The 27,247-nt window shown below is 41.0% G+C and overlaps 3 protein-coding genes across 5 annotated transcripts; 2 read left to right on the forward strand and 1 right to left on the reverse strand.

Annotated features, from left to right (window-relative positions):
- Positions 1–180: 180 nt before the first annotated feature.
- Positions 181–2,985, reverse strand: rpl32 (ribosomal protein L32). The gene is made up of 4 exons (XM_079677183.1): positions 2,927–2,985; positions 2,004–2,104; positions 1,723–1,904; positions 181–346 (listed from the first exon to the last, which is right to left on the reverse strand). The coding sequence occupies exons 2-4, from the start codon at positions 2,097–2,099 to the stop codon at positions 217–219; spliced, it is 408 nt and encodes a 135-aa protein (XP_079533309.1). The 5' UTR covers positions 2,100–2,104; positions 2,927–2,985; the 3' UTR covers positions 181–216.
- Positions 2,986–3,115: 130 nt separating this feature from the next.
- Positions 3,116–9,386, forward strand: ssuh2rs1 (ssu-2 homolog, related sequence 1). 3 transcript variants are annotated; one of them, XM_079677181.1, is made up of 14 exons: positions 3,116–3,394; positions 3,504–3,534; positions 3,636–3,700; positions 4,266–4,370; positions 4,841–4,916; positions 5,087–5,216; positions 5,357–5,417; positions 5,526–5,647; positions 5,725–5,787; positions 5,882–5,964; positions 6,073–6,165; positions 7,501–7,606; positions 8,288–8,395; positions 8,537–9,386. In XM_079677181.1, exons 2-14 carry the CDS (start codon positions 3,512–3,514, stop codon positions 8,675–8,677), a joined length of 1,176 nt encoding a protein of 391 aa, XP_079533307.1. In that variant the 5' UTR covers positions 3,116–3,394; positions 3,504–3,511; the 3' UTR covers positions 8,678–9,386. The 3 variants fall into 3 exon arrangements, with proteins under 3 accessions (XP_079533307.1, XP_079533306.1, XP_079533308.1); XM_079677180.1 differs by lacking the exon at positions 3,116–3,394 and having other exon boundaries at positions 3,401–3,534; XM_079677182.1 differs by lacking the exons at positions 3,116–3,394; positions 3,504–3,534; positions 3,636–3,700 and adding an exon at positions 3,765–4,011.
- A 669-nt stretch (positions 9,387–10,055) lies between these two features.
- Positions 10,056–26,730, forward strand: dcaf1 (ddb1 and cul4 associated factor 1). Its single transcript, XM_079676993.1, has 25 exons — positions 10,056–10,267; positions 11,692–11,812; positions 11,920–11,996; positions 12,089–12,162; positions 12,267–12,380; positions 12,855–12,992; positions 13,161–13,751; positions 15,642–15,743; positions 15,839–15,997; positions 16,433–16,612; positions 17,023–17,232; positions 17,315–17,484; positions 17,622–17,746; positions 18,076–18,311; positions 18,889–19,964; positions 20,052–20,250; positions 20,555–20,637; positions 21,005–21,089; positions 21,177–21,410; positions 22,231–22,324; positions 22,639–22,743; positions 22,886–22,959; positions 23,081–23,176; positions 23,269–23,542; positions 25,364–26,730. The coding sequence occupies exons 2-25, from the start codon at positions 11,700–11,702 to the stop codon at positions 25,417–25,419; spliced, it is 4,665 nt and encodes a 1,554-aa protein (XP_079533119.1). The 5' UTR covers positions 10,056–10,267; positions 11,692–11,699; the 3' UTR covers positions 25,420–26,730.
- The last annotated feature ends 517 nt before the right edge of the window (positions 26,731–27,247 follow it).

Here is a 27,247-nt window from a genome sequence, read left to right on the forward strand (position 1 = left end):
ATCATTTATATTGATTGAAGATGTTTTTCTCTCCTAACCCACACAACCAATTAAAACTTAGTTTTTTCTCCTTGATAACATTATATCAACTTTTAAAAATGGTTCACAAACTGGGCTTTCCCAACATGTGCATCAATACTGCCAACAAGCAATTCAGTTGTAAAAGAGGATCTCACGTCATTTTTGATTTTTAAACATTTATTGTGAATAACCAGTTTATTCGTTCTCCTCGCTCCTGAGCCTGGCGTTGGGGTTGGTGATCTTGATGGCCAGCTGGGCAGCTCTCTCAACGATCGTCTTCCTGTTCTTGGATGAGACGTTGTGGGCGATCTCAGCACAGTGAGTCCTGCAGAGGGGGAGAGAAGGGCTTTAGGATTCAGACTGTAGTAAATACAGAAATCAACATCAGTACATCAAATTAAGAAACTCTTCTATTTAGATAACACAATGAAAATGGATTCTGAACTCCTGCAAACATAAACTGACATTGTAAAATGTTTTTAAACATTAGAGCAGCTTTGGCCCAATTTATCAATTAGCTTTTTGGGCAATGTTTAAACACTGACACGGGGTCACTGAATTCATTTTTAAAAAGCGCCACTAAATGTGACCAACTACAGAAAGAAAGAAGGAAATCATCTACCCCTAGTGTTATTGACTTAAAAAAAAGTCAGTCTAAAGATTACAATTCGAAATGTTATACTAAAAAAAATGTCTGAGCTTCATACAGCATGGACCATTTTGAACCAAATATGAAGATGGTCTTGGGTAATCACAATATCCCCACATCAAATCAACGTGATTCACATTATTAGAACTATTGAACAGCTTAGTGAGTTCTACACCTTTAGATTCAAACGTTTTTTCCCTGCCCTCAGAATTACTCTACATCTGATTCCTTCAGATTACAGTCATTAAGTTAAATACAATTCACCCTCTCAGTGATTGAAATTGGCGAGTTGATCTTTGGTAAATCAAACTAAACTCTAAGATTAAGGAAGCCATATCACTAAAAAAAAGAAAATCAATGATAAGCACGAGAATATCACGCTTTCTTAACTAAAACTAAGATGAATGCTTTGAGCTGTAACTACTTCACAGTCATCTTAAGATTTAAAACTAAAATGTAGTCACTGCCATCTGCTCGCCTCAGCATCTGTTATTATTGTTTAGCTAGCTTCCATCCCTTAAGAAAACTCAATGACGTGATTAAAACCAACTTGTTTTTGTTCAAATGACAACCAACCTGAAGGGCTATGAATGAGAAATTCATGAACATACATTTCATAAAACAGATTAGATTGTGCCAAATGCAAATAAATCTATAAGCCTTTCTACTTAAAGGACCGAGTGGAACTATATCTTCTGCCTAAAACGGTCAGATCAGTTATTCAAATGCCATTGAAGGTTCAGTTCACATACTCAGCCCTTGAGGCATATAGACATGTCTTTTTTCTTATAGGCTGAGAATTCCAGCATTGGTGAATAAACAATGTAATAGTCAAAAGGCTAATAAATGTAAAACTTGTCGTATGTACAGTATTAAGTGTTTTTCTTTGTAAGCTTTAGTCAAGCTTTTGCAATTATAATTTCCTTCACCTGAAACTGAAGGTTCAGCAGGTATTTCAAATCCTAGCAAACAGAACAACTCTTGTGCATGCCTGATATCAGTAACTTGGACATGCAAGGAAAATGTACTCCTAGTAAACATTTACAGCTTACCTGTTGCTCATCATAAGGACCTCCAGCTCCTTGATATTGTGCACCAGGAACTTCTTGAAGCCGGTTGGCAGCATGAACTTGGTCTTCTTGTTGCTACCATAACCGATGTTGGGCATCAGCATCTGACCCTTGAACCGCCTGCGGACCCTGTTGTCAATACCCCTGGGCTTACGCCAGTTTTTCTATTGGAGTTAAGAAAAAGACATACCAATAATGAATCACTTGCAGGGACAGGTTTAAGACAAAGCTTAACATGTGAAGTATTTCCTTGAAAGGCTTACCGCAATCTTCACATATCTGTCAGACTGGTGGCGAATGAACTTCTTGGTCCTCTTCTTGACGATTTTGGGGTTTTTGAGGGGCCTGAGGGCTGCCATGGTGACTAAGGATGGGGGGGAAACAAGTTAACCACCAAGTAAGCATGTATATTCCAGTGTTGTAGCATTGAACCTGCATGCTACAAGGGTTTTCTATGCTAGTTTGAAGTTGCTCCTAAATCACTGCCCAATTTAGACAACATAATAATAACATTGATAGATCTTTTACAGAGCAGACTCGTCACATTAACAACTAACGAATGCTCATTGGCATCAAGTGCCCTGGGAAGCTAAAGCATTGAACCAGCATGCATAACACCAGGACTTTCTTTTAGTGGAATGCAGCTAAGTTTATTGTTATATAAATACTAAGTTACACATTTCGATACTAGGACGTGTAAAAATGTCTGCTGTGGAAAATGTCTGTTCTAAGTCAACATCAAAGTTTCTGCTTTGCGAGCCTCAGGGTAAACGTGTGGACCAAAGTCAGCTAGCAAACTAGCTTTTACGGTGCAGTCAATGTTTAGTTAGCTTGCTAGCCATGCTACTCTGCTCATTCTGCTTAAGCTGTATAACGTGAACCAAAGTGTACATTTGATGTGCGTCTTATGTTGGCAACGGGTGGTTGTTGTTTAAGAATGAACTGTAAGCAACGTCGTACAGCGGAATTATTACGGAGTAAGACAACCCCATTTCACGGAGAGCGTTAGCACCCAGCCAGGCGAAACACCTCGCTAAAGAACAACACATTAATCACGGAATAATATTAGAAAATTGTCAATTTTAACAAACATGTGTAGAGTGGATGTCTATTATTGGTAACATGTATCAGGATGGTCAAATAACGCCTTAAATCGCGCTGATGAACATAGATTGAATCGACTCACCCGCCGATGAAAATCCAAAAGGGACTTCGGCGACGGCGGAAAGGAAGAAAAGAACTTCCGCGAGTGCCGCAAAGGCTTATGGGTACTGTATTTCATCAGAACTACACTTACTTTTAGTTCCTGTTGTATTCCACTCGAATGTACACCTTTACTCAAAAACGATTGAGTGCAAGTGCATGAAGCTAAATACCTGTGTTGTTGTAATTGTATTGGGGGTTTTATTGTTATTAACGCTTTCTGTACGCCCACCTTCACAAATGTTTACTATGAAACTTTGTGCGCACTTCCTGGACAGTTTGTTTTTGTTGGTGAAAGCTTTTACATTCTACTTGTTTAAACTGCATTTTCTCGAAATAATTATTAACCACAGCACTCAACCAACACATCGAAAAAAGTTAAGTACTTTTTAACAAAAACAGATGACTACAGATTCACTACAGATGACCCGGGGGTGTGGTTTGATACGAGGTGAATGATTTCCTTTTTGTCACATGATTATTGGTGATAGGCGATATTCACATATGTGTGTGTGGGATTAGATCCCGAATGAAGGAGTTCTTTTTTGTTTGTTTTCTAGCACTTTAGATGGAGTATCAGCCTATTGTTGGGTGAGTATCTGATGATTTTTTTTACTGAACTTGAAACTGAATTTAGCCCACATTGTTTTTCACATCACTTGCCTTACTTTCGTTTCCCCGTTACTTGACAGCGAAGGAAACCGAACCTACGGAATGGCTAACCCCGGTTATATGCTAGCAGCAGAGGGGGGACCCGGTAAGACAAGTAAAGGAGTAATTCAAGTTTAGCAATTTTGAATGACGTGTATATAAAGGCATTATCCTACAACATTTATAATTGCACACTTCCGTCTCACATGGACACACCAAAAATGACGTCACTTCTACGTACAGGTTTTATTTGAGGCTGTTAGCGCGATAGTCGCCTTACTGAACTGCTTTAGTTGGAGTTGTATACTTTGAGACGTATCTAGAAGTTAAAGTGTTTGTTAAAGCATCTTACCCTTGGTCAAGTCTTTAGTGTAGCTGTAAACCTTCCTTGAGTGGATATTACCATGGAGGAGCAAGGTAAGTCTCTCTCAAAACAATGTATTCAGGTGTTGAAGAAGCTGGCACGTAGAAAACATGTTACAACTTGGAAATGTCAAGTATTAAGCAGGATTTTCTTTAAAGATGTAGGAATGTGCAGAAGATTAGCTAACGGTTTAGACATTTGTAATAGTCTAGTCGTTTGTTTACGACGCGTAGAGCAATCTCTGAAGATTTTTTTTATCTGTAAAAGTACATCCATGATTAAACTGGTTCTTCTTGTTTTGTTGAAGCTCTCTTCGCCCCACCCGCAGCTGCTCCCCAGGGACCCAGCGCTCCTCCAGCCAGCATGTTTGACAGCATGCCTGGCTATGAAGGAACAGTGGCAGGAGGAGGAGGTACAGTATGCTGAAAATACTCATAAGCACTCATATTCTACAAAATGACTGTCTCTGTGAAAAATCACACTTCACAATACTGTCACATACAGTCACACCACTTGATTTCGTACTCCCATAACATTTAAATCAATCCAGTACTACAGCTCTATTTTTCTTCTTCATCAAGCTTATAATTTTACGTTTTTGTTAACATTTTCCTGGTGGTAATTAAAAGTTGTCAGAAGTAATGGCGTGTAACTGGACTACAATTTAATGTATGTGTTTCTTTGTTTACCCCCGTTTGTAACTGTGGTGGGCATAACATAATGAGGACCTCTTTGACTGTGTCAATCAAAACTAAACACTATTATGAAAACCTTGAATGTTTTGGCAAACTGTTACGATAAAGTGTATACTGCACTGTATAAACAAAAGCACCAGGAATGATTGCTAAACAGTACAAACATTGTTTTCATTATTTGCTCTAGGTGGATTTCTGCCCCCTCCGATGCCTGCTTTCCCAGTTCCTCAGCCTGAACCTGGACCTGCACAACCAAGTTGGAAGTAAGAAAAAGTCATTTGATTTTTTTCAACACGACTGCTTGAGGAATTGCAAAACATTTTTTACGATGTGTTGTAAGATTCGGAGCACACAGGCACTATTCCAATCATCACTTCCTCTTAAAACATTTCACCAAATGACACACTGTATCTCGTTTCCTCCCTTCCAACAGCATCCCATCTATATCAGAAGATACTGCCCGGGCGGCGTTTGTCCTGTTTGCCTCCAGCAAGTGTTGCTACAATTCAGGACCAGCTAAGGACGGTGTGATTACTCGAATGGATGCATTCAATACATACAGGGTAAGAGGAGATTTCTACACAAGTTTGAGTTTGAAAAACCTGCTTGAAAGGCAGGGAAATCTATAGAAGTACTTTGAATGGTTGCTTTGAATGACCAGTGCATAAGTAAATACTTCTCTTGTGTGTTTACTTTGTTTTAGTACCGGCTGGAGACATTTAATGAATCAAGATCTACTGAGTGGAGTCACGAGCCATACAGAGGTACAGCACTACTACCTTTAGATACGTTGTACTCTCTGTTTTCTGCTGTCAGCAAGCTACTTATAAGCAACTGCTATTAATAATAATATGTTGTTTCATTTCAATTAGGCCAGCCAGTGGATGCCTTTGCCCAACCACCTCCAGGACCATGGGACGTTCCTGCTAAAGCCCCGACCTTTTTTGTGGACGACCAACAGATTATGAAGGTTCCCTACACATCGTCAACAAAGGTAAATTACAAAACACATGTGTCAGGAATGAAAAGCTATTTTTAAGAGTATGTTTGATAAAAACATTTTATTTACAGCCCTGCCACGTTTGTGTCGGAATGGGGCGCAGACCTTGCAAGGACTGTGCTGGTGCTGGTAACGTAAGTCATTTAAAGAGACACTCATCTAAAGGGTTACTTTCGGACTTTAATCCTCATCCTCTGATCATATGATTTATTTTATTGCTACTTCCAGAAAGTTTGTTGGGTTTGCAATGGCTCTGGATTCCGCCACGGAGATGATCGATGCCACCACTGCAGTGGCAGAGGGCGGGAAAAGTAAGTGTAATCCATCATATCTCATAGCTTCCTAATGAAGTGCAATTTATAAAGTTTCTGATTTTTCTTAAATACACTTATAGTTAATAATCAATTTTCTGTTTACAGTTGCAACCGCTGTCAAGGGAAAGGATCGATGCAATGTGAGACATGTCATGGACAACAACAGCTTCTGCTCTACATTAACCTGACTGTGAAATGGTAACATATCTGTCAGAAATATTGATATGACTAATTAAATCAGTGGTCGCCAACCAGTCGATCGCGATCGACCGGTCGATTGCGAGTGTGGTGCGGGTAGATCGCGGACCGTTACAAAAAAAAGTAACAAAAGAAAGAAAAATAAAATAAAAATAATAATTTTTGAAAAACACGATTTTAGATGTAAACCTATCATCCACCACCCCGTTAGCAGGTGCCACTTGATTGAAGTATATTTGAGACACCTCAATAATATAATACATTAACCGTGCTTTACGTGAACCTCATCAAGACACAAGAGAGGACGGTAGGACTGCAATTTCCCGTGTTCAGTGAATGCAACAGAGGCAAGACACCACACCAATCAGAGAGTTGCATGGAAATACACGTATGCTTGTGTCATTCAAGCTCGTTTAGTGTGATAGAGAGGGGGAGAGGGGGAGAGGGGGACTGGTGCTAGCGGGGACCGTGATGTTAGCATCTGGTTAGCTAGCAGCACTAATGGACATAAGGAGCTGTTTCCACAACAAGCTGGAGGAGATCCTCCTCTGTCAGACTGAGGGGCTCAGGTGAGCTAAAGGACTCTTGAGTGTTTAGAACGGTTTTGTCACAAATTATTCAAAAGATTATTTCCGCGGCACGCCTTCATATGATCATTATAGTTATACATACAATAAGAGAATAAATGAAAAACAGGTATGAAATACTATATGGCAGTAAAACAAGAATACAGTTTAAAAGGGGAGTGATTTGTAAAATATCCATAAAGAAAAAAAATGTGTTTACAGTTCTGTTTCATATGGTTGCTGAGAGAGGTATCCATAGATCTCTTCATGTTGCTCTCAAAGTGCACCGGATTGATACTTTCAACTTCAATATTTAAAAAAAAGTCTTCCTTGGGGAACATCCCCCCGGACCCCCCTAGAGGAGGTGAGGACCTAGAGGAGGTGAGGACCCCCTAGAGGAGGTGAGGTCTGCCTCTAAAAAAAATAGCACTTTACCCCTGCCTATATGCCGTGAGCTGATTATGGAGCCTTCATTGTAAGAGTAATTCAGATGCAATTAGCCTATATAAAAGGCCTCAAATTGGAAGCACTGTCTGGGTCGTCTTTTCCACTCAATTCTGCAATAGGTAGATCTCGCCTTTCACCTAGGCCGAGGTCGGTTATCTTGGGCTTAAAAAGGTTGCGGTGACCACTGAATTAAATTAATAGTCTTCCTTAACAATGTAGAGGTCAACATCATTTATGGTTATTTTATATTCTTGTTGTTGTATTGTATTTTACAGTTGTAAAATTAATCTGGATTTCTTCCTTTTTATGTACCTTCTTGCAGGACCAACAACTCTGAGAACTATGTGGTAGAACAGTCCAGTGGGCTGCAGGCAGAAAATCTCAGCAAGGTGTCCGGCAAGGAGCTTTTCAGGGACACTCAATACCTGGTAAAATATTATTATTCACTTTTTCAGCGGGCACAACATATGGGTATTAGAGTATTATGTGTTTTGTTTTTTAACACATAGTACATGCAGATTTCTTCGTGAGGAATGTCGGTGCTCGTTTTCTTTAAATCAATTTGAATAGGATTGATATTCTAGATTAGTCAAAATCTTGAGTCTCAAAGCAAATTATACATTTTCCTTTACAAAATATTATGAATATTTGCCTGCTGGTTAGTTGTACACATTTAAAGTCACCTTTATATTTACACAAACAGGTTGTCAACACAGGATGTGTTTCAACCACATTAAATGCAATGGTCTACCATCTCACACAACATTGATTAACCCTGAAGCCTCTTTTTAGGCTTGAAGTATATTCTCTTTAGTTTTTATTGGGACGATACATTTTTGGCTCTCAGTAAGTCAAAGTGTGGGTGACCACACAGCATATCTGTGGCTGAATCCTTCCTGTCTGACACTGATAGAGGTCTGAAACTGCTGCTGCAGACACGGTCCTTCCACTATGTAGCCCATGCAATGTGTTAATGTATGGATCTTATACTTATCCTTGGTGCAGATGTCATTCAGGTTACATAGCTGTCTAAGCATGATTGAAACAAATTAATGTCATCAATAGTATTGTGAAGTTAACACTTACTTTTTTCTGTTGACTCTGTGCAGGTGTACCCACTGGTAGGCTTCCCAGACCCTACTGTGGTGAATGCTGCACAGCGCCTTGTCCATGATCACCAAGGCAAATACTCCAGGACGTCACGCATTCTACAACAGGTAATGTTGCATCCACTCTATTTATAGCCTACTACTTGGATATAAGAACATTTTTTCAACATGAACTGGACAATACTTGTGATCAAAGTCTATAATCTTCTGTTTGTCTAACATGCTCCTATTCAAACTCTTCTTTTACAGCGTCAAACCATAGAGCTGATCCCTGTTACCAAGGTAACCTACTCATGGAAAGGGAAATCACACATTTACTTTGTTTACGGGAATGAGTTCACAGTGAATGCAGATGACTATCCTGCAACCTGTTGCTGTACTGTTATGTAATTGGAATGGTTGTGTATGAAGGTTTTTTCCTTTCAAGCCAATAGATTTAAATAAATAAGACAGATTGAGATACAGGTCAGTTCTGCTGATTAGTGCTGAGTACCTGACATGTGGACAGTTGATTGTTCAATAAAGGTAAACAGAGGCATTTAACCTATGAACTTTCCACAAGTTAGTAAAACTGATGCCTCTTAAAGAATAGAATAGAATATATCTTTATTGTCATCATACAAACTACAACAACATTTATTTGGCAACTGTCACTGCATATATATAATAACTGACGCTTAATGCTACACAGACGTTAATAAATGTTTCACTTATTAGTACAATATTACTTATTTTTAGGAAATCATTTATATTGTTACGTGCCATTTTATTCACGCACCACATAAACACATTGTTTATTGACACCATTATATAACCCTAAATCCTGAACCCTTTCGCTTTAAAAAGGCAGCAGTGATTTTGTTACAAATAATGTGATAGAAATTGTATTGTGTTTTTGCATCAATAATTGTTTAATGTCTTTTGTTTGTATTTTACCCTAATCAGTTTGCTTTCATTGCAAAATGAATATTTTTTTATGATAATGTAACAAATGGTTTTAATGTGTATGACAATGTAAGACACACATTTGCAATAATTCCTATGAAGAATAAAGTTATGCAAGGCTTTCGATTCAAATAAATATGCATGGATTTGTAAATCTCTTCATTTTTGCTAATATTATTCTTGGATTTCCATTGCATGAATCGAGTCGATATGATAAATCCTGTCAAGCCCTTCCATAGCCTTTTGCTGTGTGTACTGTGTGAAAACAGAAATGAACGTGTGGCTGGGAAATATATGGTATTTATTTATTTTTAAGCTTTTAATAACAAAAAGCATGGTACAAATATAAAACACACATAAACAGATAACGCTAGGAAATCAGAGCACTGGCAGATATCATGAATCTGCTCACAAAATGGGCATAGAATCAATGTGTTGATAGATTTCTTATTTATAGGATATAGGATTTATGCAATGTATTGTTGATTTCCTTTTTGTTTCATTTATTTGCAAGTAACACAATCAACCGGATTAAGTCATCTGCTTTGGTAGAAGAGTAAGTGAACAATAATTTAAAAGAGATGGAAAAAGAATTGGAAAATACATGACAGACATTTTGCCAAAAAGTACAAGTTGGTATAAAACGAAAATAAATAACATACATCTTATTTAATCAGTTGACAACATTAGCAGTCCACATCAAGTGGTTTTGATATATTTTAAGAACTATCGTGCAAGTTTAAACATGATCATTTTTGGTAGTCATTTATAATAAGACAGTTGTGATATTTCGCAATGTTTTGCTATTGAATCGTTTCGTCATTAAAAGTGGACTGTCGCTCGTCAAATGACGTGAGGAACGTGTTCGCCATAATGATAATAAACCGTGAACACAAAGCTACACTTTAGCATTTTAAGCTTTGGCTTTGAAACAGTGGTCGGTACGTAGATATTCACCAAGGAGCAACCAAGTTTGGACTGATATCAGTTTTGGAAAATTCGCTAAAACCGAGGAAGAACTGAGCGAACAACGAGGTAAGTTAGCATGCTAGCTAAGTAGCCTGGTTTACCTGTGATGCTGTTAGCTACTAGTGCTAGCCTTAGGTTACATGCACAGGCAGGTCTGAGTGCTTGACTATGATATGAATCCGACCAAATAGGCTGTTCATGTCAGGACAGCTCAGGCGTAATGTAAACTATTGCACTGGACTTTAAAAGTGGCCATTTTAAAGATCGTCGCTTGCGGGCTAAGTATATTAGCTTCCTTGTTTAGCCACAATCTAGCTAGCCAAACACCGCAACAGGCAGAGTCTGAGTTGGCTGCTGCTGCTGCGTTGTACAGTGAGTATCAGCTGTATGTGAATGTAAGATATTCAAACACGCAATTGTGAATTGGTTGTTCCCGAACAAACAAGAAAGTAGGTTTATATATTTCATTATATATGCTAACATTAAAAGTATCAGATCTGTGTGTTTGACAGTTGCAGTCCCTGGAGGACAACTGCACCTGCACTCTGTTGTTTGACTTCAGTGAAGCGATGGAGAGCAACTCTGCTATTCTCTTTGTTGTCCTGATTTTAGCGAACTAATCGTTTTCATGCACCTCTGTGGTATTTATTCTACTTTTTTAATAATATTTTAGGTCATACATTGTTATCATCCCTTGGAGTTGCAGTTACGTTTGGATAAATTGTAAATAATTAACAGTGATGGAAGAAGTATTGCGATGACGCAACGTAATAATAACACTCTGAAAATACTGTACTAGAAGTAGAAGCGTTGTATTAAGAACCTCACTTACTGTATGTTTAAGTATTTAAGAATAATCAGCTAAACGTACTTTTAAGTATGAAAAGTTAAAGAAGTAATTGATCAGCAAAATGTTCCCTTGCAGTGGTTTTCTAATATTGTAGTGATCACTAATTGAATCATGTTACATATATTATTTTTGGGGATTTTATTATTACTGCTACATTCATTTTACTGCTGTAGAGGTCAAAGCTCCTGCTATATTTAACTCCTTTGTAAACTGTTGCATAATTTTATCGGCAGAAATTCATCATAATCTATATTATCATATATCATAATCTATTTCTGTTCCGTGAGAACCACATATCTCTAAAATGTTTAATTTTGTGACAAGGCATTTTCCAGTTGTTTTTTTAAATACTTTCTTTATTTCTAGAAGTAGGAGAATCTTCGTTTTATACATCATTTTGTTTTAACTATGGGAAGGGGATGCAAAATTGTTTTGGCAACTAAAGCTGTCCGATAAATGTAGTAAAGTAATATATATTTATCTTATATGTATTAGAACAAATACAATATTATATAATAAGAAAATAGTAAGTACCTTACATTTGTACCAAATTACTGTATTTGAGTAATGTACTTAGTAACATGCAGCCACTGATTTATTAATTAAATAAATACATACTAAGTGCATGCTACCCTGACAGGCTGCGCTATGGCGTCGGCGTCTGCCAGCGTGGACTCCAAGGCAGAGCTGACTGCTTTACTGGAACAGTGGGAGAGGGAGCAGCAAGGCAGCACACAGGAGCTGGTTAACATCATCACCAAGTAAGTCGTTTAGTAAAAGCCTGTATGATTTAGTGAGTTCAACAAATGTAGTTCTAATGTGCAGCCGACTTAAAGATTGTAAATGATTGATGTGCTGTAACTTTCAGAATCTCAGAGCTTGTTGAGAAAGAGACAGAGGAATACCACAAAGCGGACCCCGACCCTTTTGATGATCGACACCCTGGTATGAAAGAAGACAGAAAAAGATCATGATGTGAAGAAAGCTGGAGATTTGAATATTGTTTATGTTTTTGACATTTCCCTTTTGGCCACTAGGGAGAGCTGATCCAGAATGTGTGTTGGGGCAACTGCTCAAGATCCTGTTCAAGAATGATGACTTTATGAACACAGTAAGAATGGAGGGACTCAACCAAGACTGTTTTTATGCAAAATAAGGGACAATTTATAGCTTCTTAGTTACAAAGGGTTTCATTCCTTTTTTCTTCTTTTGTAGCTGGTGAATAGCTATGTGATGACCAGCAGAGAGTTTCCCCTAAATGCAGCAGCATGCCGCCTGCTTCAGAACATCATGCCTGGATTGGAGACGGCTGTTGTCTTTCAGGAAAAGGTGGGTGATTTCTTATCTAATAAAAAGACTAAAGCATTTTTTATTTCTCTGATCAAACAACATGTTTAATTTATTTCACTTGTTATATTGTCCTGTGATGTTCTTATAGTTTCCCAGATGCATATTCAGCATGCTCGGTTTAGTGGTTGAAGAATATAATACATGTTTACATGCCTTCTACAGGCAGTAATATAGATTTCTGTTTAGAATGATTGAATACATCATAAAGTAGACCATAACAGCAACAAAGTAGAGTAAGATTAAAAAGGGATAAGTTCTTATTTTCACTTTTGGTATTACTCAGGCACACTAGTTTCTTTTATTTACCTAGCCTATAGCAATTGATAATGGAATAGGGCACAAGGTAAAAGGAGGATTTCCCGGTAGTTTTGTTGAGTCATAAAGTAGATTCAAAAAGTTCAAAGTTGTGTTTCTATATGCATTTCAAACTTCCGCTGTGTTGGCTCTTCTCAGGAGGGCATAGTTGAGAGGCTGTTTAAGTGGGCTCAGGAGGCCGAGCAGCCGCTCAGGATCTACGCTACGGGCTTGTTGGCCGGTGCTATGGAGAACCAGGACATCGCAGCCAACTACAGGGAGGAGAACTCTGTTTTGGTCAGTAGGGAATACTGCGGTCCCAAATGTTTATTTTAATTAACATACGAATATGAAAATACATACTGATAGGTTATTTCAATAATTGATAGAGCTTTAGCAAGTAATGTAATGTAATGTAAAGTAGCAACTTTCCATCAACTTGTTTTTACTGCCTCACTTTGACAGGTGCCTTTGATGCTGCATCGGTTGCGTGAGCTCCAGGATAAAGATGCTGAGAATAAAAGGGAAATCAAACGGCCCAGCCCCTGGAAGAATTTGAGTGAGCCTTTGCTCACTTTGGACGAGGAGACTGTTGACGGAAGCTTTGAAGAGAAGTCCTTCGCACCGGGGAGGAACGGTGCTGAAAGGGAGGGGACAGAGGAGGATGGCCAAATTGCCTTCTCAACCATCGAGCCTGAAAACGAGCTTTCGTTCCGACTCAACTCCCCTCATAAGACCAGCAGTCGTGCCAACTCTGCTGTTAAGACTATGATGAAGCCCATGTCTGCCCCTGGTTCAATGACATACCAAGGCATGTCGGATGGCAGCAGCTTCCTGAAAAGGAAGGCAGATAGGGAGAGCGGCAGGACCTCAAAACAGAAGCTAAATTTCTCCTTGCCAGACCCAGACAGGAACTTTAGCGAGCTTTCCAACAGCAGCTGGTCAGAGATGAGCCCCTGGGTGATTGGCAACAACTATCATCTGTACCCTCTGACCCCCGAAATCGAGCAGAGGCTAATCCTGCAGTACCTCACCCCTCTGGGAGAATATCAGGAGGTTTGTCTATTCTCTTTAGCTGGAATAGTGTATTGTATTGTACATGTAGAAGTGCTTTGTTTTAGCTCTATCCAGTAACCTTTGTTATGCATTTGCCATGTCTTGTCACAGACTGTCCAGCAGATGTCAGTCTTCCTCATGATATTGATTAAATAAATGATTCTGCTCTTGGTCATATACTTTTTAAGAGTGATGTGAATTAGGGATCGACCGATATGGCTTTTTAAAAGGCCGATACCATACTTGCCAACCTTGAGACCTCAGAAACCGGGAGCATTTCAAAATGCAAAATGGGGGGGGGGGGGGGGGGGGGGGGGGTGCTAGTGGATCGCCGGAGCTGTTAGATTAACATTAACATGCTTATTGTAGTTGTAAGTGCAATGCCTTGCGGCCTGTAGCACCATCCTTGATGGAGCATATGTGTGGGCTGGAAAGGAGCAGGAGTGAGCAGAGAGTAGAGTAGTTGTCGATTCTGTTTTCTGTGACTATCTGCCTCACCCTCTCAGACTTTCAGTTGCGCGCGCTACTAAAGAGACGTGTTACCATGGAAACCAAACAATGGTGAAGCTGTATTAAGCTGTCCTGAGTAAATCTGATTTTGTCAAAAATCGGGAGAAGTGCGGGAGAAATATGACCCCGGGAGAGGGCAATGAAATCGGGAGTCTCCCTCGAAAATCGGGAGGGTTGAAAAGTATGGCCGATACCGATTATTAGTAATCAAGGAGACCGATAACCGATATTTGGAACCGATATACATTTGCAGTAAAATCAGAAAATCTTGGTGTCAAAATGTAGAATAACACAAACTCCAACACAACCTCTTTGAAATGCATTTAAGCATATATTATGTTTAATGGACTTTTAAACATCTTACAACTGGTTTCCTTTTTTTTGTGCAGCCATCTGCAATGAGTTAGAGAGACAGAGTTAAAAGTGGGGCTGCAGGCTGACATGCTTAACAAACAATAATGCTTAATTTATTATATCAAAACAATGCCTGTATCTAGCATAACATCCCAATAAGCTGCTAGCAACTGCAAAACACAAGTGCTAGCTAATGTTTTGCAAAATATTAAAAGTGAGGCTATTACAGTAGACCTAACGTTAGTCGAGTAGCCTCACTTCTAATATTTTGCAAAACATTTGCTAGATACATGTTGGATAGCTAATGAGCTTCACATATCAACCTGAATCAACCCCCCCTCTGCTGCGAGACGTTGCACGCACCCCTAACTCTGACTGACTTCCCTCGTCCCTGTGTAACTGTGAAACTGATAGAATTGGATCATAAGATCGTGATGTTTTTGCAACTTCAGCATAGGGGATTGGGATGTTTATTGAACTTCGGCTTTCAACTGATTTACCTTCGAAATACATGTATGGCTCTGCCGCTCAGCGCTGCTTCTTGCTTCAGTCTGTGTCTGCGTTCTTCGCACCTGCCGGTAATCTGAGAAGGTCCCGCCTCTCTGGCTGGCTCCCGCCCGGAAAATCTTCAGTGTTGATTGACACTTCAGTAATAGCCTATCAGATAGCGCTGTGGGCGGGACATTGCTCGTGTACAGAGAGTGGTGACTGCAGCCAGAGAAACGGCCGCATCAGAGCCAAAGTTTTATCGGCAATTTCATACAAAAAAGGCCGATACCGATAATCGGTCAAATGCGGAATATCGGCCCCGATTATCGGTCGATCCCTAGTGTGAATCGGCCAGGCCGATTATCGGTCGACCCCTAGTGTGAATTTTCCGTTTATACAGGACATTTGTTAAAGACTTGCAGTTTTCTTTTTAATGTTAAGCATTAGTTCCAGCAGCTAGTCACTTATAGGCTTTTATAATAAAGTGAATGTACATGATTCAAGTGTCTTTAATGCCCATTCCTCCTCCTCCTGCAGCTGCTGGCGGTGTTCATGCAGATGGGAGCTCGTGAGCTGCTCATGCATTATATGGATCTAAAGCAGACCAATGATGTGCAGCTGACCTTTGAGGCTCTCAAGGTAAAAACGATTTACTCCTGTTGACCCTCTTTGTTGTCAAAACTTAGGGCAGAGCACTTCTGACTTATTTCAATTTTCTTTTTCTCTTCTCGCAGTACCTGGCTTCTCTGCTGCTGCACAAGAAGTTTGCTGCAGAGTTTGTGGCTCATGGAGGAGTTCAGAAGTTGTTGGAAATCCCCAGACCGTCTATGGCTGCTACTGGAGTGTCTCTGTGCCTCTACTACCTAGCCTATAACCAGGATGCCATGGAAAGGGTACAAAACAAACACAAATCCTGCAAATACACAATGAAATCTATACTTCTGCCAAACTGGATAATATTTTACTTTCAGATTTTTGTTTTGGTACTGTATGTGCTAAAAGAAAGATGTTGAAGCTTTGTGTTATATCAATATATTATGATATGAGATATAATCTGGACTCTGTAACATTTTCATATTCCTCAAAGAATATGAAGCCTGCTTTATAATTTAGTGATACAATAACAAACGTGTCCGTTCCTTCTGTTATAGTTATATTAACAACAATTCCTTATTTTGTGTAAAAAAATTCTCTGCATGAAAAGTGCTACTCAAATAATGTCATAAAAATAATGATCTTGTCATGTCAACTATACTAGACTTGTATCAGTATTGCATAACTACTGCCAGAGCACATTTGTATTCATTGTAGTGTCCTTTCCTCTGAAGGTGTGCATGTTGCCCCACTCCATCCTGTCAGATGTGGTTGGTTACACGCTGTGGCTGCTGGAGTGCTCACATGCGTCCGGCTGCTGCCACGCCACCATGTTCTTCTCCATCTCCTTCTCTTTCCGTGCCGTGCTGGAGCTCTTCGACAGGCAGGACGGACTCCGACGCCTCGTCAACCTGGTAAGAAATCAGCAGACCGCTGCATGTGATCCTCAATGTAACCATGTTAACATATCCATCTGTGTCTTTATTTATGTAGCATAAACCAATGCCACACACTACATCAATTAAAACCAATGTTGAATTGCAAATTTTCCTGGAAGGGCCTTTTAAAATGCAGAAAACTCAACATCAAACACACAAGAGGTATGAATTGTTTTTATTGGTTTTTCAGTTGAGTTATACTTAAAGTTCAGGGTAATCAACTGTTAAAAACATACTGTTCACATTTTTATTCTCAATAAATGGATGTTTTCAAAGTAAATGAATAGTCGTTTTTAATAATCCTGATATCAATTATTGACCCAAATAATCGAGATTATGATTTTTGCTATAATCGAGCAGCCCTAATATGACGTCACTGTTTACAGATCAGCACGCTGGAGATCCTGAACCCGGAGGACCAGGGAGCGCTGCTGAGTGATGATGAGATTTTCTCCAGCAGGCAGACAGCCAAGCACACCTGCATGGCCCTGCGCAGGTACTTTGAGGCGCACCTGGCTATCAAGGTGGAGCAGGTGAAGCAATCCCTGCAGCGCACAGAGGGTGGAGCCCCCATTCACTCCCAACCATACTATAAGGTACACAGAGGAAAAATTCAAGCTAAAAGGACTGGAAGATGTATTTATCAAACATTTCATTATCTATGTTCTCGTTTTCCAGGCGGTCAGCTATACCCGAGATCAGGTGGTGGAAATGATGGAGTTCCTGATAGAGTACGGTCCTCTCAGGCTGTACTGGGAACCAGCCGAGGTCTTTCACAAGCTCTCATGCGTCCAGCTCCTGCTGCAGCTCATCTCCATCGCCTGTGACTGGAGGACGTATTATGGCAGGTATGGACCAGCAGTAACTCTCATTTCTTCTTCTTCTTTCATCCATCGCCTTCTCAGTGACTTCTGATGTGTTATGTGGTGATATAATGCGTCGATAATATAATACAATGATGATATAATGATGAATTTGTTTCTAGGAGCGATACAGTGCGTTACGCTCTGGACATCCTGAGCATCCTCACAGTTGTTCCTAAGACGCAGATGTTGTTGTCTGAGGCTGTTGCTGTGCTGGATGAGGGAGGATCCACTGTTTCCACTGTTGGTAAGTGATGCTACTCAGTTGTTTTGTATTTGATACGAAATAACAATTTAAGTGTAACCATCTAGTAGGCACAAAGACATAGCATACAGTACATTGGGTTAGCAGCAGTATTTCTAATCTATCCACCCATTCAGCTTCAGCAACATGAACAGTAACCTTTTCTGAAATGTAGTGTATAAAAAGGAAAACGATGAATGCATTCCACAGATTGTAATACCATGCAGTGTCTTTTTATTTCCCAGCTCTGCTGAGAGATGGCGCAATTCCATGTATTATTTTTGTTCAAGGATATTCGTTTCATTGTAGGATTATTTCTTTTTTCCCCTCAGGAATGAGTATAGTCCTGGCCGTAGCAGAGGGCGAGGTGTTTGTAAACGATGCCGAGATTCAGAAGTCCGCTCTGCAGGTCGCCATCAACTGCGTGTGTGCTCCAGACAAACGCGTGTCCAGCATTGGCAAGTTCATCGCAGGAACCCCCCGCCGCCGCCTGCCTCAGCAGACCAAAGCCAGCGAGAGTGTGCTCACTAAGATGTGGAATGTGGTGCAGTCCAACAATGGCATCAAGGTAGAGATAAATAACACCAGTTACTATATCCTTTGGGAAGGTTGTACTTGCCACTAAGTCTTACTACTCATTCTGTGAACACCTTTTGAGCATCATGATGGTGCTGCTAAGAACTGCCGTTTGAAATGGGCTAGCTTTATATACGGCATTTATCTTGGGAACCTTGCACATGTTTTAAAGCTTTACACACCAAAACATACATATACACACACATTTATACACTGAATGCATTAAGGGCGCCATGCAAAGCACAGCAGGAGATTGGTTTCAGTATATTACTTTGGGACATCTGGACCTGTAGTTGGGACGTTGCAGAGGCCAGACATAATGACATGCTAATTCACAGGCAGCGCACAAGTCTGTTGCTGTGGCTTCACTAGGCATCAAATTACCCTTCATAACACAATGATGTCTTCATCTTGCCTAGGATTCAGATACATTTAAATGTCTGGCTGTAAAATGACAACTGTTGTTCCAAAACGCTGCAAGAAGCATACGGCAAAACATGTGTTTTACTGTGTTTTGTTGGTTCGGTAAACACGTTTTTTTTTACTGACATACTGCATCTTTCCTGTAGGTGCTGCTGTCCCTGCTGACGGTGAAGATGCCCATCACGGATGCAGATCAGATCCGAGCGTTGGCTTGTAAAGCTCTGGTGGGTCTGTCTCGCTCCACCTCCGTCAGACAGATCATCAGCAAGCTGCCGTTGTTCAGCAGCGGACACATCCAGCAGCTCATGAAGGAGCCTGTGCTGCAGGACAAACGCAGCGAACATGTCAAGTTCTGTAAGTTTGCAGCCGAGCTGATAGAGAGGATCTCCGGGAAGCCGCTGATGATCGGTACGGACGTGTCTCTGGCGTGGCTGCAGAGGGCCAGTGTGGTCGCCAAGTCCAGGATCTCCTTCCCAGAGAAAGAGCTGCTGCTGCTCATCAGGAACCACCTGGTTGCCAAAGGCCTTCATGACACCGCCACCACACTCACCAAGGAGGCAGATCTCCCCATGACATGTCTGTCTCATTCTTCACATGTAGCTTCTGCTTTCCCTCCTGTCGCACCCCCCCTACCTGTCTCCCCTGTTGCTACTCTACCCCGCACCCCACGGCTGGCCAACGGTGTCGGGTTAAGACTCGTAAATCATCCCTCTCATTCGTCCTCCCCAGGATGCAGCAATCCACAATCACGTCCCTCCCCGTCACTACTCAACTTGTGTTCTTCCACTGCTCTCCCCTCACCGTGTGTCCCGCCCTGTACCAACGGCTCCCCACTGATTGGTCGAATCGTTTTCTCTCGGGAGAGGCTAGCGCCGTGTACTACGGTGAGCTGCAAGAAACCCCGGGTGCTGAGGCAGAAGTCTGACCACGGCGCCTTCAGCCAGAGTCCGGCCATGAAGAAGCAGTTTGACAGGCACCTGCCCTCCCCCCCTGCACTGGACAGCATTATCACAGAGTACCTGAGGGAACAGCATGCGCGCTGTAAGAACCCTGTGGCAACATGCCCGCCTTTCTCTCTCTTCACCCCCCATCAATGCCCCGAGCCCAAACAGAGACGCCAAGCACCCATCAACTTTACGTCCCGACACACACGGCGGGTTATCTATCCTAAATACGGAGGCGTGGATGGAGGCTGCTTTGACAGACATCTCATCTTCAGCAGGTTGGTAGCTTTCATACATTCATGTTCCCTCCTTTGAACACATTGTGCGAATACTTGACCATTTTTCTAAATTCTTCCGTTTCTCAGATTCCGTCCCATCTCCGTCTTCAGAGAGGCGGACGAGGATGAGAGTGGATTCATGTGTTGTGCCTTCTCAGCTCGCGAGCGGTTCCTGATGCTGGGGACGTGCACGGGGCAGCTCAAACTCTACAACGTGTTTACAGGCCAGGAGGAAGCCAGCTACAGCTGTCACAGTTCAGCCATCACTCACCTGGAGCCCTCACGGGTCCGTACAGAGAGCTACTAGAATATACAAAATGTTATGCTTCGTCTTGCTGTTGTTGCTGCTGAATGTATTCCTCCTCATCTTGTTATGTGTACGTTATTTTAAAAAACCCTCTCCTCAGGATGTGTTTTAGCGAATTTTAACTTTTCTTGGAATTAATTATTAAGTAATTATGCATCAAACAGTTACACTTTTAAAATGGACTATACCATATCAGACACACTCATTTTGTTAAAGAATAGTATATTCGATGTCTTAAACATGCATCGAGGAGATCTTTTACCATCACATTTTGTGTTTTTAGGATGGCTCTCTGCTCTTAACGTCAGCCTCCTGGAGTTACCCTCTGTCCGCGCTCTGGGGCATGAAATCCGTCTTCATCATGAAGTAAGTGATGTTTGCACAAGAGACTAACACCATTTTTTACGCCTGTCTGTGATCCCACTGCCTCCATGTATGTGGTCTTCACTGCCCCGTGTTACAGCAGCTTTATGGTGTCGAAGGAGGGAGCTGCCGAAAGGAGAAGACATGCTGTTTAATTATGCCTAACAGCCAGTCTTCAGTTTATAGAACACGAGCACTTGGCATCATTCAACCGTACAGTCTAACAAATGCAATACTAGGACTCTGTCAATGGATTCAGATTTTTTTCTACAGTGTCTTTAAGAAATTCATGTTTAATCACATATCTTTTATACCCCCTACTGGCCCATGTTTCTGATTTAATGTGAGATCTTGCACTTGTTTTCTTCAGGCATTCTTTTCTGGGCGACCACTATGTGGAGTTCAGTAAGCTTTCCCAAGATCGAGTCATTGGTACTAAGGAACATATAGCACGGGTACGTATGTCAGCATTTTTCTTTTTTAACAAGATGCATACAGAAAGAAATAGTAAATGCTTACGTTCAGTTTTTTCTCTGTGCCAGATTTACGACATCCAGACGGGACAGGTAACTCTGACTCTGAACAACCCAGACCTGGCTAACAACTACAAGAGGAACTGTGCCACCTTCAACCCAACAGACGACCTTGTGCTGAACGACGGCGTGCTGTGGGACGTGCGCTCAGCTCAGGCCATACACAAGTTTGACAAGTTCAACATGAACATCAGCGGTGTGTTCCATCCCAACGGCCTGGAGGTCATCGTGAACACGGAGATTGTATCCTTGAGAGTGAACTACTTGGGTTGACAAGAGTATGCTACAGTAGGGGAAAGCCTAACAATTTTGGGGTTTTTTTCTGTTGTGGAAACCACCTACCGAACTGCATTAAGCAAGAATAAGAGTCTCCAGCAATGCTAGAGGCTCTGTGTGGCTCGACTAAGGCACACCTTTTGCTGAATGCTTATGTTATCACATTCTCAAAATGACAATGCTAACAAGTTGATGTTTCGCAGGTCTATTGTTTATAATTTCCACTATTTTAGTTAAGTGAGTAAGCATTCTAACAATTGCTAACTAGTACAAAACACCAAGTAGAACTGAGGCTGATGAGAATGCTATTATTTTAAGGTTTGATGTCATAAACAAATTAAAGAAATCACTGTTATGATGGCACTAAATGAAAAGTGAAGCAATCACCAAAGTTATATCCGTTCTAAATGTCATTGCAAGCCATCAAGTAGCTGTTGAGATATTTAAGTCTCGACCCAAAATGTATACGAGTACATCCCCAAATGTTTTAATGTTACACTATTTAAGAAAAAAAGTGATTGCATTTTTGTACTCCAAATGATTAACATTGCATTTAAAGAAATGAATATACATTGGAACATAAATCCAACCAGGAAACCAGAAAAATGACTTAGTTTTTTAATTTCTAGTTGAGCTTTTATTTCACCGCTGAACATTACATATTTTTTACTGTAATAATTGATTTCATTACCTAGGGGATGGTTTTAATCGCTGTGTTATTACATGTGTAGCAGATTAAGTTGATACAAATGAAAAGGAGTGTCATGGTCCTTAGTTTGAGTTTCAGTGGGATCTGCGGACCTTCCACCTCCTCCACACAGTCCCCGCTCTGGACCAGTGCAGAATAGTCTTCAACAACAACGGCACCGTCATCTATGGAGGTAATTACTGAAACCAGTGCATGATGGGTAATGTAGAGCATTTGGCATCAAGCCTACATCTCACTCCACAGTCAGTGCAAGTGTGTGAAAGGTTTGAGTAGAAGACCTGTGTGTATTTGAAGAGAGGTGTGAATAGACTCCGTAGAGGTGTGTGTGTGTGTATGTGTGTATGTGTGTGTGTGTTCACTGTAGCCATATGGGCAGAAGGCTCTGTGTTGGACAACAGACAGAAGCAGCTGGTTCACAGGAGGAAACATGGGTGCGCCGTGCAACATTTGTATTTACTCTCATATTCTCACTCTGTGGTTTTACAGCAATGTTGCAGGCTGACGATGAAGACGACATGATGGAGGTGCAGAGGAAAAGTCCATTTGGGTCATCGTTCAGGACCTTTAACGCCACAGACTACAAACCCATCGGTAAGTTGTCCTGCACTCACCTTACATTAATTTAGCTTTTTTTTGTGATTATTTGTTACTATATTAGTTGGCAGTTACTTAATATATATCTTAAATACATTATAAATGTACTTCTGACACTTCTCATTCCCTCTCTTCTCAGCCACCATTGATGTCAAGAGGAACATATTTGACCTTTGCACCGATACCAAAGACTGCTACCTAGCTGTGATTGAGGTAAATACTTAATATGGGTTTGAAATGCAATTCGTTTTTGCTAAAGGTTGTGATTAATGTATGTGTCTAAAAAATATGTTGGATAATTCAGTTTCCTTTCCCTTTCCTGCTCGTCCTGTAGAACCAAGACTCTGTCAACACCGACACCGTGTGCAGGCTGTACGAAGTCGGCCGGCAGAGACTCGCAGAGGAAGAGGAGGAGGATGAGGAGGATCAGGTTTTAATTTTGTTCTTTTAATTCTGCAGTGACTCGAGAAATGTCAATGAATTGTAGTTTAACCATTTTTTTTTTTGTCATCCATGCACCAGGAGGATGACGATCAGGATGAAGACGACGATGACGATGACGACTCGGACGACGACATCGATACAGATCCTCTTATCGCCGAGCTAGACAACGAGAACGGTGGAGAGGATGAGGACGATGAAGAGGAGGATGATGGGAATGAGGAGTTCTCTCCCTCTGATGAAGAGGTAGCTCGCCTTCTCGAAGAAGATGTCGACGTTGGGGACGACGACGATGAGGATGACAATGATGAGGAAGATTCTGATAATGAAGATGTTGATCTGGATGGAGACAATGGTGAGAGGTTTATCAATGCAAGCTATTCAAATGTGCTTTTCCCACTAATTCTTTAAGTTATGTATTTGTTTCTACATATTTCGTTGTCCTGAACGTGTTCTTCGTAAGTGGGTAATCAAGTTGATTTCACTGTAGAGGATTTGTTCATTCTGGATTTCTCCGTTTTTAAAAGCCGGCTGTGCAGATGGTGTCAGAAGAGCATGACCTTAAGCCTGAATCTGCAATAGTACATGAGTAAACTTAATTAAAACAGCAATTCCCCACAATAAATGACGTTCTTTAGGTGAACCATGATTTAAGACCAAAACCTTTAGGAATTCTGTGGAAAAAAACTGAATTGACTGGATGATTTCAAACAAAACCACACCAGACACAATAATAAATAATAAATGTCCATCAAGCTGCTGCCCGTATGAATGCTGGGAGGCTTCCCAACACACCTACTGCATGTAAGTGCTAAACGAAATGTGGGAGCATTCACCAGTTAAGTCTTACGGCCCGTCCACACACAGGCATGAAAAAAATCTTTCAAAGCTTCGACCATTCACTTGAATGGGGTGACGTAGAAGATTTTTAATCTTCGCCGAACTGCATTGTGGGGAGCGGAGCATGGCTTTGCAAGCATCGTGAGCCTCAAAAGTTGAGCAATGTTCAACTTTTGATGCTCCCAATGCTTGCGAAGCTGGCATCAGCCAATCAAATCCCGTTTATGCAAATCCCGCCAGTGCAAGCGCTAGCCAATCAAACCGCGTGCAAGCCGCAGTTCATTTCCTCATATTCCAAACGAGATATTACGGTAGCAAATCACCCGGTTCTTTACGACCAGAACTATTTACCGGGATACAAACCGGAGGAACCAGGCATGGAGGGAGGTGGCAGAGACAGTGGGTGAAACTGGTAGGTTTTCGCCTGTTTGGAGAGTTTATATCCAGTTTACTTCGTTTTAACATTGCTATTGCTTTGTATGTCGGGGGCGGGAGATTCATGTGATTGGTTGTTGGTCGCGTTGCTCGCAAAAAATCGCCAAGCTTCAGACACGCCCAGCTTCAAGATTTTTCAAGATTTTTTTCATGCCTGTGTGTGGAAGGGCCGTTACAGAGGAGCGATAGAAAGCATTCTGACTGGAAAACGTACAGACTGGAATGACCAGTAGTAACCCATTTATTGAGCATCAGTAATATCGGTGAGAAGTGCCTGCAAAGAGCTCAAAGGATATTACAGAGAAACAGAAGTATCTGCTGCCAGACTACAGAGCAGCTTCTCTCCTCCTCAGGCTGTGAGAGTCCTGAAGCCATTCTCCAGGACTCTCTTTTTTGCATTCTTTTGGACCATAGCTGCATTTTGTGTTGGACAATGGCAATACATGATCCTTGTATTATAAGCACTGAGCCAACTATATTGAAGCTGATCCTTGTTTTAACTCTACTCATGTGCCTTTTAAAATAAAAGTGAACTATTTGATAGGATTAACAAAGAAACCCTCTATCTGTGTTTTAAAGTACCCACTCAGCTGCAGGAGAATTACCAGGATCCCTTAGCCTGATAACAGCATGTTAAACCAGGATAAGTTAAGCTACATCAGAAGAATGGTGTCCTAATCTGTAGTGTCAGCTAAAGGAGTGATCAAAGCTGCTGTTTGGTCCACTTTCTGTGTTTTCTTGCTTGTCTGGCCACTCTGAGGAAATGTTGTCTTTCCCAGTGGAATTTAAAAACTGCTGTCTTGGTATATTCAAAAGACTGACAGAGAAAGCGTGCATTTTTACAGTCTATGTACTCCCAAATTTCTAAATCTGCTTTTTTTCCCCCCTGTCCCACAAACAGACAGCTCCGACAACTCTGACCTTGAGGACGACATCATCTTATCCCTGAATGAGTGAGGAGCCACTGGCGCCTGGGACCAAGCAACCGGGCATCATGTCAAGACTTCTGCCTCATAGACAAGTGCGCTGCAGAGCAGGAGGCAAGAAAAGAGGATAATATCAGCAGATAAGGTGGGAGATAGCCTGGAGCACTGCCAGTTTGAAACAGTAGGTGTCTGCAATCTGAGTGACAAGACAAAGGAAGAACAATCTCATAGAGATAGAGGCCTGAAAAACCAATGCACACTCAAATTGACTTACTAGTGGGCAAAAATGATTGTATACGATATAGTTTTATAAAAAAAAGAGAAGAAGTGGGCTTGATGGTGAAATAAATTGCCAGTGCTTGGATGCAGTGAAGAAAAGTTTTATATTTGATCTCATTTGCAACTTTTTTAAGTGAGCCCCTTCATTTGAAATTGATTCCCTCCCTGTTTGGTCACAGATTAGTGTTCGTAGGGGAGAAGGCTTGCATTGCACCACTGAGGGTCTGCATTTGTGTGGCAAAGGATATAAAGCTCTCTCCAATGTGTATTTTGCCAGACTTCCAGGATTCAGCACCAAAAAGTAATGAGGCATCGAGTTAGGCAGCTAATGCAATTCACAAACATGTTGCTGAAGGTTCATGAAGCGTCAAACTCGCCTCCAGGTTTTTTATTTTTCACCTTAAACCAACGACCAAAACGCCACCCACAGCAGTGCCATTCGTGACCGTCTCCTTCTCATTTCAGTATGTAGAGAAATCATCTTGGTGCTCTTGCTTTGCTGAGGAAACTGTAACTAGCGCGCACACTGTAACAAAACGTTGACACACTTTCAGAACATGATGGACATAAAGAGGCCTTTTTCGGCTCTCCACCATTGTTTTATTTTACAAGGCTTTATTAGTTTGGCTTTAGTGGATGTTTCTTAAAAAGATTTACAGGGCATGGTGCTGGTGATAACGCCACAAGTCTAATCACACAGGAAAAGTGTTACTTAATCTTATCTTACGGGATAAAATCGACTTTGCTAAATCTTGAGAAAAAGAAATACTTGGGAAATAACAGATGGTGGTAGAATTCAGCTAAATATTTTCCTTTCAACTGTTATTTTTTTCTGGGTGGAGCTACAGGAAGCTTCAAACTTAACATTGTGGAAACAAATGCCTTTCACTTGCACACTTTTTTGAAAGCACTGCAAACATTGATTCTCATATTCTTTGCCTTGTATCAGTGCATTTGACCTGTTTTCCTTTCCATAAGAAGACTGTGATGTTTTCCTCAAACAGTTTATGTACAGCTTGTATGTATCTAAAGTATTTTTACTATAAATAAAGCCGCAAAATTATCTTTTGTGTGCTTCTTTTAATGACATGTGCATGATGCTCGCAGGCAGTAGACAATCATAAGCTGTTATACCGGAGGTGGGTAAAACATTTGTGAAAAAGGAAGAAGTGAATGCTGAAACTGGCGCCAATATCAGGGTCTAAATAACACACAAACTTCCTCAGTACACCAGGTCCCTTCAAGCATGGGCAGCGGTGAGGTCAATCTTTTAAACTTGAAGGAACTTTGAACTGATAGAAAAATCAATCTGTACTAAGTCTCACATCAAACCCCCCTCTAAATGACCAAATACAGGGGGGGGGGGGGAAAGTATTTAGTCAGCCACCAATTGTGCAAGTTCTCCCACTTAAAAAGATGAGAGGCCTGTAATTTTCATCCTAGGTATACCTCAACTATGAGAGACAGAATGAGAAAAAAATAAATCCAGAAAATCACATTGTCTGATTTTTAAAGAATTTATTTGCAAATTATGGTGGAAAATAAGTATTTGGTCAATAACAAACAAACAAGATTTCTGG

This window comes from Notothenia rossii, assembly GCF_949606895.1.
Source record: "Notothenia rossii genome assembly, chromosome: 4".
NCBI classification, from domain to species: domain Eukaryota; kingdom Metazoa; phylum Chordata; class Actinopteri; order Perciformes; family Nototheniidae; genus Notothenia; species Notothenia rossii.